Source organism: Plectropomus leopardus, chromosome 2 (genome assembly GCF_008729295.1).
Source record: "Plectropomus leopardus isolate mb chromosome 2, YSFRI_Pleo_2.0, whole genome shotgun sequence".
NCBI classification, from domain to species: Eukaryota; Metazoa; Chordata; class Actinopteri; order Perciformes; family Serranidae; genus Plectropomus; species Plectropomus leopardus.
The window spans coordinates 23,769,715-23,783,266 of record NC_056464.1 but is presented as its reverse complement, the minus strand read 5'-3'; the positions used below and the strand labels follow the sequence as shown (position 1 = coordinate 23,783,266).

At 40.1% G+C, this 13,552-nt stretch overlaps 1 protein-coding gene across 2 annotated transcripts in view; it reads left to right on the top strand.

Annotated features, from left to right (window-relative positions):
- The window catches only part of LOC121951326 (neurexophilin-4), a 54,317-nt gene extending 41,034 nt beyond the window's left edge, over positions 1-13,283 (top strand). For both annotated transcript variants that reach the window (XM_042497616.1, XM_042497609.1), the window contains exon 2: positions 11,975-13,283. In XM_042497616.1, the coding sequence (XP_042353550.1) occupies positions 11,975-12,793 (819 nt within the window). In that variant the 3' untranslated portion in view covers positions 12,794-13,283. The remainder of the gene's footprint in view (positions 1-11,974) is intronic.
- Positions 13,284-13,552: the final 269 nt, after the last annotated feature.

Below are 13,552 nucleotides of genomic sequence, written 5' to 3'. Positions count from 1 at the left end.
CAGAGCTGATCTTTTTCCAGGCATGGTTTTGTAAGTGTGTTTTAGGCTGAAAACATTGTCCTGTGGACAGATTTAAAGCCCTGGGTAGCCCCGCACTAAAATGATCAACTTCTTTTCCATATTTACCAGAGTGATATTTATGAAAGAATAGAGAGATTTCTACTGGCTGTAATTGTTTCATCCTCTTCACATGGCATGCTGTGAACGCTGCTGCATTTCAAAACCTGATCTCTTTATCGCAGGGTGCAACTGTCGCACCCTGAAAGATAGGCACTCAGGAGCATTTTTGTGTTTTGACGGTGTCGCGGTCACATTAAGCATGCATTATGCTCTTCTACGTAGGAAACAATGGATTTTGGGGCTGAAAATGTGGCATGTGTACAGGCTGTTCCATGTCCTTTACCCAAAAAAATGAAGAGAGGAGGACATCTGGACACTTTGACAGAAGTCTGGGCTATTTATTTATATATTATTATTATCATTAACGTTTGTTATTAACTGGCCCATGGCATTTTGCAAAAGTGGCCTCTGGGCAAAGCAAGTTGAGTATTCCTTTTTTCATGCAGTTTTTTGTGCTACATGTATAATTTTTTGGGTATTTTGGATGAGTTTTTTGTCTGATTTGGTGCAGTAATGTCGCTCCACTGCAGATCTCATTGCATCATGGTACCTGGTTGTTTTGCACAATATCTATCCTTCGGTGAGGGCAACATGGCCAGTACCAGTCAGATTTTATGTTTGTGATATTAACATAGTCTGCTGTACCTTGCCACAAGCATCTCTGTGTGTCTTAGGGATGACAATCCCGCCACAAGGTGTCAGCTGCTGTTTTGCTGTTATGATTATTCCTCATATTGTCTAATATTAACCTTAACTATATAATAACACTGTGGCCTGACTAATCTCCTTAAAGGGTTGTTGCTACATTTTAATTTCATAATTTCTTGGACTGAAGCAGTCTGAAGATTTTGGCCAGGCTGTTGAATTTGGCTTCGTGTTTGCACTGATTTGGCAGCGGCAGTATTGTTGAATGAAAGCTCCCACTCACAACCGATGCCCAGTGTGTTGTAAGCACTGTATGCTTATTTGGCAGTGATTCCTACTCACTGGGTGATTGTTCAGTCCCCTGAGTTAATAATAATAATCCCGCATAGCTTCATAATCCCACCTTGTTGTACAAAAGGCAGTGTTAACAAGAGCAGTATGGTGTGTTAAGGACAGTTAATCTATGTGAGTGTATAATATTACTTTATTCCTTTGTGCTATAGTGGCAGTATTTACTTTGTCACACCTCCCGTTTTTGGTTGTGGCTGCTTCTTTTAAATTAGAGATTCATTATGCTGTGATCCTCGTGTACACTGTGGGTTACAGCTGAGTGTGACAGTTGGCAGGAGTTTGGATTGTAATGCAAATTGAGCGTAAAATGTAACAGCGTTGATCTTAATGTGTAATAGTGAAAGGGTTTGTTAGACTGTGGCAATGTGTTTCCTAATTCAGACTGTGATTGCAACATATCACAGCTGGCAGCATTTTGTGACCTGACGAGATACCAAGAGAAAGAGGGGCGTGTTTTAAGGAATATCTTGAGTTAGAAAAGAGGACTGATACTCCATATACGGCTACAGTCAGTAGCCAGTTGTCTTAGCCCGGAATTAGGACCGGAAGCAGTTAGCCCATTTTTTGTTGCCACAATGAGGTTGCCAGGTAACCAGCGGAGACTTTAGGAAGTTACTGCTTCTGGCCAAACACGTTTGTGCAATGCTGTTGGTGTTATGATTTTATCAAGATATGCTTTTAATAATGTACCTATATTCTCATATTTTTGACTGTGTTTATTTGATCATTTCTGTGTTTTATTCAAATTCTTTGTAAAACATTTCGGCCATCATTTTTTGTTGTTTTTAAAGGTTTCTAAACATTAACTTGACTTAACATAAACCCCCGTAAATTTACAACTTGCTGTTTTTATATGCTCCTCTATTTTTGTTTGGATTAAACAAATGTGTAACTGTTGTTGTTTTTGTTCTTATAGACTTTTGGTTAGGTGGTAGATTTGCTTTGTAAAGGTAAATGGAGTAGATGAACCCTGTATGGCAGTGATATACTGTCTCCCAACATTTCTGACTTCAAGTCACCTCTCTGCCTTCACTGGATCTCTGTTGCAGACTTTCTTTCATCTCGCTGTTTCTCGTGGCTTAATAACTAGTGATGCTGATAGGCATTAAAGAAGTTCAGCTGTCTTGCACAAACAATATTTTCCAAAAGAGAGTCTGAATTTAAGATGCTAATTGATGAAATATGAAACTCTGTAAATAAAAAACATGCAGCAAAACATAAAATGTTTCCAAGTGCCAAAGCAATGCAACAAAAATGAAAAATTGCCTTGAGGGTTTGTTTTTCCACACATGCTGAATTTCCTACAGCCCATCATGTGTTACCTTACACACCACAAACAGGGATTTCTGCAATATTTTGCAATATTGTCAGTATATAACACTTAAGCTAGCACACAATACCTTTATAGATCCTCTTACGTAGACATCAGATGGCTGTACTGTCTTCTTTCTTTCTTTCTTTCTTTCTTTCTTTCTCTCTTTTTCGCTTTCTCGCTTTCTGCCTTTCTGAAATAGTTACAAAATGTTGGCCTATACAGAAGGTACAGATTCCTCTATATGAAACTTTTGCTCATGATCAACCACAAATACTTTTTAGATTTTGCCTACTACATGGGAAAAAGACTTCATCCCTTCTTTAACTAAAAATTATTTCGGAGCTGAGCTGGTCTTCTCGAAACAATATTACTGATATTACTTCTCAAGAAACCTCTGATTATTTTCTATGGGGTGAAGTGATTCTCATTTCTGTCTTATTGCACTCATAATCTCACTGTGTGTCGTATATATATTGTCTTTTTACCTTTTCTCTCTTTCTTTGCACTTTCCCCTCACATTGTCTTACAGACCTCTCTGCTTTCTCTACACTCGTTCTCTTATTCGTTTTCTTCTTCTCCCTTACTGTGTTATCTGTCTCGGCTCCATTTCCTTGCTCCCTGATACTCCCTGACTCAGTAGCTTTCATTTTCATGATAATCCAGCGACACCACTGGACTGCGAAATCGCTTTTACTGCCTTTTCTTTTTCTTCTTTTCCCTCCCTTCCTCTCTCTCTCTCTCTCTCTCTCTCTCTCTCTCTCTCTCTCTCTCCATTTTCCCCCTACTGGTTTATCTTTTTTCCTCCTGGCTTTATTTTGCTTTTTGTAATTAAATGTCATTTTCAGTTCTCCCATATTTTTGGGGGGAACAAGGAAGAAAAGTTTCTTTTTTTATAATATGATCATTGTCAAAACAGAGTGGAGTCACTGCTGAGCCACGGTGCCTCACTGCCGGCACTGAAATATGTTCAAGTCAGCTTCTCTGTCTTATTTGCCTCACAAATTAGTTCTATTATTACAGCAGCAATGAACACTTTGGAACACTTTCATAAATTTATAAAATATCCTAACCAAATGGACATGGGTTCAACTTCTAAAGTGTCTGTTGACAACTTAGACATCCCATTCAGCTCCATGGAGTGGTGGCCGAGACATTCTTTTTTTAAGTCACGTCTGATAAAATTTCCAGGGGGATCCTGCTATGTTCAGAAGGCAAATCTGATTTGTAATCCCTGGTATGAGACCTGTAGGTCTGCCTTGAGGTGCTACAGGGAGGCACCTTTGATGCTACAACACCTGTAAATGCCCAAAGCACCTCAGCTGGCCTCTTTCAGAACAATGACAACCTGTTCCTCTGGATATTTTGAGTCCTTACCCCTCAGCCCAGAGATGAATTTGGACACCATGCAATGTTCTGGTGGCTTCAACATCTAAATGTGTTTTCTTGATTTGACTAATGGTTGTGGGTGTCCTGCTGCCTGATTTGTCTTGTTCTGCTGTTCCAGACCTATCTGTCTGATGCCAGCATAAGGCTTTCAGATCTTCATGTCTGCTTTTGGGTTCCCACTCTGTCTACCAGAGACTGCCGTCCACACCTATCCACTATTCAGTAGGATTTTGTTGACACTTAGCAGCAGGGTTGGGTGATGTGACTGTGTATACCCTGGAGCAGTACAAGCCAGGATTTTAACTCACATTCCTTAATTTGTAGCAAGCTGCCACAATTACAACAACAATCTGACACCACACATTGTTTTTCTAACACTATTGAAATATACTGTGTGGTTATTCATTGCACCACACTCTCGTGCGTCCGGCATACTGTTGTCACCGACTGAGCAGTACAATTTAAATAAAATGTAACCGTTGATTGCGCTGGGTCTAAAAGTTTGCATTCACTCATTCTGCACTCTGCTTCTCCTCTTCAGTCTGATCAGCTCTGATCGGATCACATGACCAGTTATTAGCACTGTGACTCAAACCCTCATGATGTCCATCCTCTGTCATCAGCTACCGCCACACATAGATTTCAGTTCTGTTGGAAACACTAAAATGTGTCCATTCAGGGCAGGCTATGCATGGATGTATAAATATAACTGTATACAGCATAACTGGGACCATGCCTCTGAGGGCAAACGAAGCCAGCGCACAAGTGCCAAAAACTGCAGTTCCTCTAATGGCCACATGAGGCTGGCTCTAAAACAGGGTAAATCTCCATGGACCCCCATGTTGAAGTGCCAAAGTTTACAGCAGAAATAAACATGTTTACAGCCTGGTACAAAAAACTTTTTTGTCTCTGTTGCTAATTTCAGCATTTGTGACAACTGTGTGAGGGGCATTTTTTTTTAATGAGTCACCTGTTTACATTTTATTGAGGGCCACGATTATGCATATTTATTGGCAGGACAGCTTTAAGTGACGGGATATCTCTAAGGCGTCAATAGCAAGCCTTCAAAATGGCAGTCCACAAACAAATGGGTGAAGACATGGTAGCTATGTCCATTATTTATGCATGGTTGTGATGGCCAAACAAATGTATCCACTGATTTCAGACATCTCTCACACAGTGTAAGTCTATGGAAAAAGTCTTTTTAGACCCAGTGGCATCACTGATGGATCCAGAAGTTGTGTTTACACAGTTTGGCAGTTATGTCAAATTGGCTTCAAAGTCCAGCGCATTTTTCTGGCAGCCTGAGGCCGTAGCAAATCTGGGCTGGATGTCACATGATCATGCGACTCCAGCTGCCTTTGCCGGGTAACATGTTTTTGGCAGACATGGAAGAGGAGAGTAAAGTTGCAAATACAGAAACCTGTAACACTTGAAATTATTCTTCTCAGGATCTTTAAAGCTTTCATTTTATTTTTCAATTCAGTTTTACGATTTTTAGTCTTTTGTTTTTAACTCAAGTGTTGTGTCATACGGGGTAGGTGTTTGTTGTTTTTGGTGGTGTTGGTGGTGGAAGTTCCCAAAAAAAGAGAAAAAAAATTAAACATGATTCAGTACGACAGGGACACTCAACTTGCTTTGCCCGAGGGCCACTTTTGCAAAGTGACAGCAGGCCAGGGGCCGAATAATAAACAAACATTAATAATGAATACATAAATAATTAGCCTGGACCCTTGTCAGGGAGTCTGGGGGATCCTCTTCTGGCACTGTTTTTTGACAAACAATCTCGTTTTTGATGCTTTTTATGTACAGGAGCACCTTATTTACATTCAAAATACAAAAAAAAGTATTTTCATTGTGAATTTGAAAATGGACAGGGTGCCACCCAGCACCCTATCCGTGTTAGTTGAATCCTCAGGTCTGTGGCCATTGTTTCTCCCAGCTTTCTTCTACGAATTTATACTGTTCAGCTTCTGGATCAAAGCCCGCACAGGGACTATGGAGCATGTGCAGAGCACCTAGGCCAGTTCAGGCCTATACATGAAAAAGCATTATCTATTTGTGTCTGACCTTGAGAAATTTGACTTGGTTCAATTTCAGTCAGACTTACATGTTTACGAGTATTTTAAAAGTCAAGTGTTTGTCTGACTTAAACAATAATCAAACTTTTTCTGACATCCTGTAAATATGCTGACTGTTAATGTTAATATTATTCTGTTAAAATGGCATTACATTTGGTAAATAGTGCGTTATGACTTGTTTTGGAGTCAAAACTCAAAAGTTTAGGAACTTGACTCTTGTTTGACTTGTCTTGACTTGAGACTCATCAGTCTTGACTGAGGGGCAAAGACTTAAGACTTACTGGTGACCTGCAAGACAGTGACTTGGTCCCACCTCAGGGTAAACCTGGAAAAAAATGTGAAAGTGATTTTTGTTTTTTACCACAACAAGGAGTAAAGAAGTAGAAACAGAGAGTCAAAAAAACTATCAGTAGCTGGCATCAGAGCTTGTGGTTTGTAGTGCAGTGGGAGTGGAACTGTACATTTGACTCTTCTCTGTGACAGCAGATCAATGCAGCCTAGAGCACAGATAGAAATGAATTGATTGTCACCAATAAAACTCCAATTAAACAAAGAAACAAGCCTTGGAGAGAGCTCTGAGACAAGCAACTCTCATTCTCTCATCAGTCCTCCGGGGGGGAAGGATGAGAGGGCGGGAGGCAAGAGATGGAGTTGGTTGGATTTGTGCAGGGGAGCCAGCCAGCGAGGTCCATTTCCTCTGAATACTATCAAGGAGGTGTGGAAGTTATGGATGAAGGTGAGAGAGAGCCGATGGAGGATCAGATAGCCGATATACAGAGAAAGAACGGGAGAGCAGAGGTGCTGCCATTGATCCAAAGCTTCCTTAATGATGAAAAGAGATCTTAATTGTGGTGGCATGTGATATATCAGGTTTCAGCAGTCAATTCTGGCGCTCATCTGACCTTCTCTTATTAAATAAGTTGGTGCGAAGCTCTTTACCACACAGTCTATCCTTCACTTTCTCTCCTAAACCCTTCTCTATCTGCCAGAATGTGCGTCTTCTCTGTCTGTCACTCACCCTGAGCTACACTCATAATCTCCTCATTGAACAATCCCTACATTTCATTCCTGCGTGTACTTCCAGGTAGGTTATAGGCCTCCCATCTAAGCAGCAACTTAAGATGCTTTTTTGCCCATATGAACCTCCAAATGAAGTTATGGATGATTAATGTTACCCATTCCTAGAAAATGTACAAGATCCCCTTACTCTCCCCTCCCCTCATCTCACTTCTCCGCTAATAACATTTTCTTCACTATCTCCCTCTATCTCCCATGCTCTGTAATCTGATTGTTCTTTCTATGATTGTGCTGTTATTGAGTTGCCTGTATCATACATATGTATAAGTCCACCACGATGCTTATTCCATCATCTGCTGTGATTTCTTCCAGCATCCTACCAAACAGGAATCTCATCACTAAATGGGGCAAACACTAATGTCATGTTGACATGAGTAAAGATTAAATATCGGGGGAAGTTCACAGGTTGGGAGCTGCAAATTGACATAAGAGGGAACCTATAACATCCCCCTTAATCAAGTTTCTCAGACCTTTACATTGAGTATTTTCTTGTTTTCTTGTCTTGCACATTCCTGAGATTAAAAGAGTTTTTTTTACTTGATAGTTAGTTGGTACACCACTTTGTTCCAAACTGATATATCTAAACAGCTGTTAGATGGATTTTGATTCAGTTTTGTCCAGATATTCACGGTCCCCGCAGGATGAATCCAGATGACTTTCATGATCCTCTGATGACTGGTGCTACCACAAGGCTCACTTTTGTGGCTTTGAGTGAAATGTCTACAACTATTGGATGGATTGCCATGAAATTTAGTGCAAACCATAGACTTTATATAAATATGGACGGCATGACAGCTCCCCCAAAGTGAAGCCTTCCTCCTTATATATAAAGATGAATATAGTATGTATTTATACTTATTCCTACTGCTTTTTAAATATAGATCCAGATATGGATCCAGAATATAGATTAGATTTTTTTTAATAGAATTTATTAATTGAGTTCATTTTATATGATATCATCTATTTCAATCGTTATTTTGGTTTGTTTTCATAATTTTTCTTTTGTTTATTGTAAAAAAAAATATCAAGCATATCAAATGAAGCCAAAATATTTCGATCGCCATGTGGTGGCTGAGATATAGGTCGTAAACCCCGCCCCCTTTATGTTATCTCATGAGACATGGACCAAACAAAAAAAAAATCTAAGCAGGCTTTTGATGTTTTTTGTATGTTCAAGTATTTGTTTTATTTGAGCCTTTCTGTAATTTTTGTTTTCATGCAGTTGATGCTGTATGTTGTACTTAAAGTTTTTTATTCTTGATTTTAACATATATGTCTCACCAAAATCAGATACAGGATCAGTGTCAAATATACACAGACGCCTGATAATAAACCTCTAGATTTTTTTTTAATATTTTAACAGACTATTAAACATAGTGAACAAACATAAATACAGCAGAGGTGACTTATTATTAATCCAGCTCTTCCCAGAATTACAGCAGATTTAGATTATTACTATGTAAACAAAAGTACGTGCGTGTTTCGGTATTCCTTATCATATGATCATGGTTTTCATTTTCTTAACGTGTGACTGATGAATTACAATTGGTACTCAAATTTCTTTCAGCTGTAACCTACAAGCCTCTCTAGTTTAGTTTCTTAGTGTGTAAATACAGTGTATCTGCTGTGTGCCTGTTTGTGTGTGTGTGTGTGTGTGTGTGTGTGTGTGTGTGTGTGTGTGTGTGCGTGCGTGCGCGTGTGTGTGTGTGGGTTCGGGACCTCTTCATCACCCCAGTAACATCCCTCTGGCTATTGCTCTAAAACTTACTTCTCACTCATTGTAACCTAACTGAACAGAAGCTGAGGAGGAAGAAAAGCGTAAAGCTGTATTTTTCAAACCGTCAATCTCTCGCTGGTTGCGGCAGCCTGATGTGACCTTATAGCAAACATCCGCTGTTTTGCAAAAAGTCTATAGCTTATGGATTTCACGTCAGGAGAAAATATCTGATATTTCTTCTAACAAATCCTCACCCTTTAAATGGATTTACTGTCCAGCACAAAAAAATATTTCATATTTATGCTAATAAAAAGCCCATCTATTCGTTGCTTTCTGTTGGCATTTTATTACTTTTCGTGCCACAGAAGAAGAGGCCCTTTCTCCATACTCATCTTTTTTCACTCAATCGATGTTTGTTAAAGTTGCTGACTGTGTACTGCGCCCCCCCCTCCACCCCTCCTCAGAAAGACCTGACCCCAGACCCCATCATAAAATCATTTCTTAGCGTCATACAGTTGACCCTGAAGGTTAGGTTGAGGTTCCTAGCGTGATGTTGCCACTGAAGATGGTTAAGGATTATGATGATGGTGCTAGTTCGAGCTCTGTGCCATCAGCAAGAGAAATGATTAGGACTGCACCAGCAGAGTGTTAGCCTGACAGATGGCAACACATGGAGCTAGCTGACAGCACTGCTGACAGCGCATTCACAGGAAGTCCCCATCTTGCATGCACTGTATACACTGTTTGTTGCTGCATGTATTCTGGTGTTTTTTCCGCCATCAACTGTATTCCTACCTGTCAACGTTGGCTCACATCACTGATTCACCAGCTTAAAAATTGCAAGACCACTGCACAGGCTTCCTGTCATGGTACCAAAGGGAGTCGAGGTGTGTTAAAAATCTTCAGCAGGTCATTATCCCAGTCACTGGTCATTTATCAACACCTGTCTTTTTTGGTAATTCATTCCTCCAGTGGTCAATAAACTTTCAGTTATTTTCCCCTCAATCAATCTACTTAGAAATCAGCTCTGCGGGCATGTTAATGAATGGCCAACAGACATAGATACATTAATTGAATGACTGAATACATTAGGAGGTGTATTGAGCGCTGCACTGTTGCCTCTGCGAATAGCAATATGGAGTTATTATTAGGTTCAATGATTGATGAAAGATGAGGAGCGCTTTGGCACAAACCTGTCGGTTCCACTGCCCTGGATAGGAATGAAGGGAGAGGGAAACTGTCCGTGCATGAGAAGACACAAAGATCTGATCCTGTGCTTGTTTTGAGATGCCATTTTCATTTTTTGCTTTGGTTTGTTTATCCAGCAGAACAGTTTAAAACTCTATCCAAATGCATCCTCAGGGGAAGCACATGTAACCCCTCCGAATAGCTGTAAAATTTGCGCTGTCACTTCATGACAGCTACGAGCTTGAAGTTTGCATGCGTGCTCGAGTGTGTGTGTGTGTGTGTGTGTGTGTGTGTGTGTGTGTGTGTGTGTGCTGTGTTTTAAAGTGTGTACATACATGCATATGGATGGGAGCTTGGCAGTGATGTGATTGATGAGACATGAAAGAGAGCAGGGGGGAAGATTTCCAGTCAATCAGCCCAGTGAATAACCACCTAGGCTGTGGATTAAAGGCAGAAAGCTGTCTGAACTAACAAAGGCTCACATCCATTACCTTACATGCAGAGTTGTTTTTCTCTCCAGAGCAACACTGACAACAAAATTAAAGTGTGTTAACAAAAATAGATGGTTTTGTTTTCTTGAATTTGAAGAGATGAAACGTTGCAACATCTAACAACTTGAATGCTCGCGGAAATAAAAATCATGTGAGGTAAAAAGATCTCTGCAGAAGAGTGACCTATACAGCACTTACCATTATGATAATGTGTGTAAAATGAAATTGGACATAATGGAATTTTTCTCTGTATATTAGATTTTGTCCAGACTGTTTCAAGATTGAATCCAATGTAAATTTCTGAATAATTAACATCTCTGATCTTTTCAGCGTGGCTTAGAGGTAAAGAGGCCAAACAAGATCCAGTTGAAGGTTGCTGGTTCAACTTTCAGTATATTCAGTGCATTTAGGCAACAGAAAGGGGGCTCGTTTTACGTCTGCTGTATGGTGCTCACTATTTTATGTTTCGTGCCTTTGACAGAGGTGTAGAACTGCTCAAAGCCGCCTCAAGTCGCTCCGCTCAAATCACACACCGTTGTTTCAGTTTCCTTTTGAAAGTACTTTGTAAACTCCATTGTCGAGTCAGCAATGGCCAGTCTTTGAGGGAAAAAAGTGTATGTGTAATACATAAATCCAGTCTATGTCAGGCATGCTTCGGGGTCGTGGTCAGCAGATGATAGGGCAATGCTTTAAATTTTTTCAAAATCCGCTCTGCACTGCATCCAGAATCTTTCTGCTCACACTCAAACTCCAGAGTTATTACACTTCTGTTTTTCTTTTTTTTCAATTCTCTTTAGTTTCAGTCACTTTCCAGAGTGGATTTCCTTGTTTAAGTTTAGTTTTTATTTGTTTTAGTATTAGGTTTAGTTCATTCTTTTTCATTGGGGGCATTTGTCAAGGGCAAGATTTAAGAAGTTTAAAATAGGTATCACAATACAAACATGGTTACTTGTAAAGATCTCAATCTCTCTCTTGATGTGAAGACAAATTTGAACAAACTGACAGACTAAAACTAAAAAAAAGTAAAAATTATAATGTTAGTTCATTTAGTAAGAACACAATATCATTACAGTTAACTTTCATTTTTTCTTCTAAATTTTACTTTTTACTTTAATTTCTGTTAACTAAAGTTTTTTTTTTTAGTTTTTGTTAGGTTAGTTTAGTTCATTTTTAGTTAACTGTTATAATCTTGCTTGACTCATAGGCTCTAAACCCAACTGGGCCAAATTCCCGGCAGATCGGTTGTTTTTTGTCGTTTTACCAAGTGATCAATTTCCCAAACAATCAGCAATTTGTTTTTTGGACACTCAGATGTATTTCTGGCGTGTCAGAAACAGCTTGGGCACTTCTGCTCTTTTGATTTCCCACAGGGCTGTTGTCAAAAAAGATCTCTAAAATGTAGCAAGATCATTTTAATATTAATGGGGATGTATTTTACAAGCTGTTGCTCACTGTAGTCTTGATAAAAACATAGACATGCTAAGTTTTGTTTCATGATGCTTTTGACATTCTCTTATATATAATAATATGTGAAAATTCAAATTAAATAGCCATTGTCCTTTTGTAACGAAACATTTTCTCCTTTCTGTTTTTTTTCCTCCAGGTCCAAGGGTTGGAGAAGCAGGTGGAGTTCTCAGACCTGCGCCCAGTGGGGTCGGTGATGAAGACTCTTCCATACGGCATGGGTGGAGGTGCAGTGGGAGGAACGACAGGGGGAGTGGTTAAGCCACCATACCAAACACGTATCTTCTCCACCTCCATCGACCAGACACCCATGAAATCCAAGCCGCCCACCTACAGTTTCTTCAACCCGTACGACACAGCCCGAAACCAGTCCCTGCTCCTGGACCAGACAGGATACCGCTCTAAGCGCAAGCCCTCGCTAAAAACAGCCATGAAGACCAAGAAGATCTTCGGCTGGGGAGACTTCTACTTCAACGTCAAGACCATGAAGTTCAGCCTGTTGGTGACGGGGAAGATCGTGGACCACATCAACGGGACGTTCACCGTTTACTTCCGCCACAACTCGTCCAGCCTGGGAAATGTCTCGGTCAGTATTGTGCCGCCGACCAAAGTGGTGGAGTTTGAGGTACTCCAGCAACAGCAGCTGCACCCTCACACCCAGCAGGACATCCAGATCCAAGAGACCCAGCAGTCCACCATCGACCCCAAAGAGACAAAGACCTTTAACTGTCGGGTAGAGTACGAGAAAACCAACAGATCCAAGAAGCCCAAACCCTGCCTGTACGATCCTTCTCAGACCTGCTTCACAGAGCACACCCAGTCCCACGCCGCCTGGCTGTGCGCCAAACCCTTCAAGGTGATCTGCATCTTCATCTCTTTCTTCAGCATCGACTACAAGCTGGTTCAAAAAGTGTGTCCGGACTACAACTTCCAAAGTGAGCACCCTTACTTTGGATAAAGAAAGTGAGGCTGAACTGCAAAGAGGAAAAAAAAAAAAGAGACAATGTTAATGACCATGATGATGATTATAATGATGGGAATCATAGTCATATTGATTACGATGAAGAAGCAGGGGACAGTTTTTTTGCCTCTAAACTGCTGTGAATTGTGGATTTAAATCAAGTATAATCAGAGTTATGGATGGTTAGGATATGGCTGATTTCTCTGACTTATTTTCCAACTTTGTATTCGTTAACTTCTGTTTTTATTTGCTTTTTTCTGTAAATAATGTACTCAACCTCAGCACACTTATTGTTTTTAGATATTTGTTTCTCAGTGTTATTACTTTTTGCAGTTGGAGAATTCGGTTGAAAACAGCTGGAGTCAGTATTATGCCCTCGGAGTACAAAGGGAGCCTCTGAGGCGGCTGTGCTGTGCCATCACTGTATGGCAGACGTAATGTTATGGTAGACTGACTGTTAATCATCCTCTCAGCTCTACGTTTCTAACCCTGGATATAAGAGAGTTATATGTATGAGAAATGCTATGCTGGATATGCATACAATATACTGTATGAAAAAGCACATTAAAATCTCTTTAAACTGTCTTTCACTGGGTGAATGTTTTCGTTCGGAGCACAAGCTGTGCAGCATGTTATCTAACTCAGCGAGGACACTATTACAAATTAAGTTATATTTCACTCTGATTGGGAATTCATGCCCAAGCTTTCTGTGAAGATATGTCATTTTAATTTTCTGAAACATATTGAAGGGAAGGA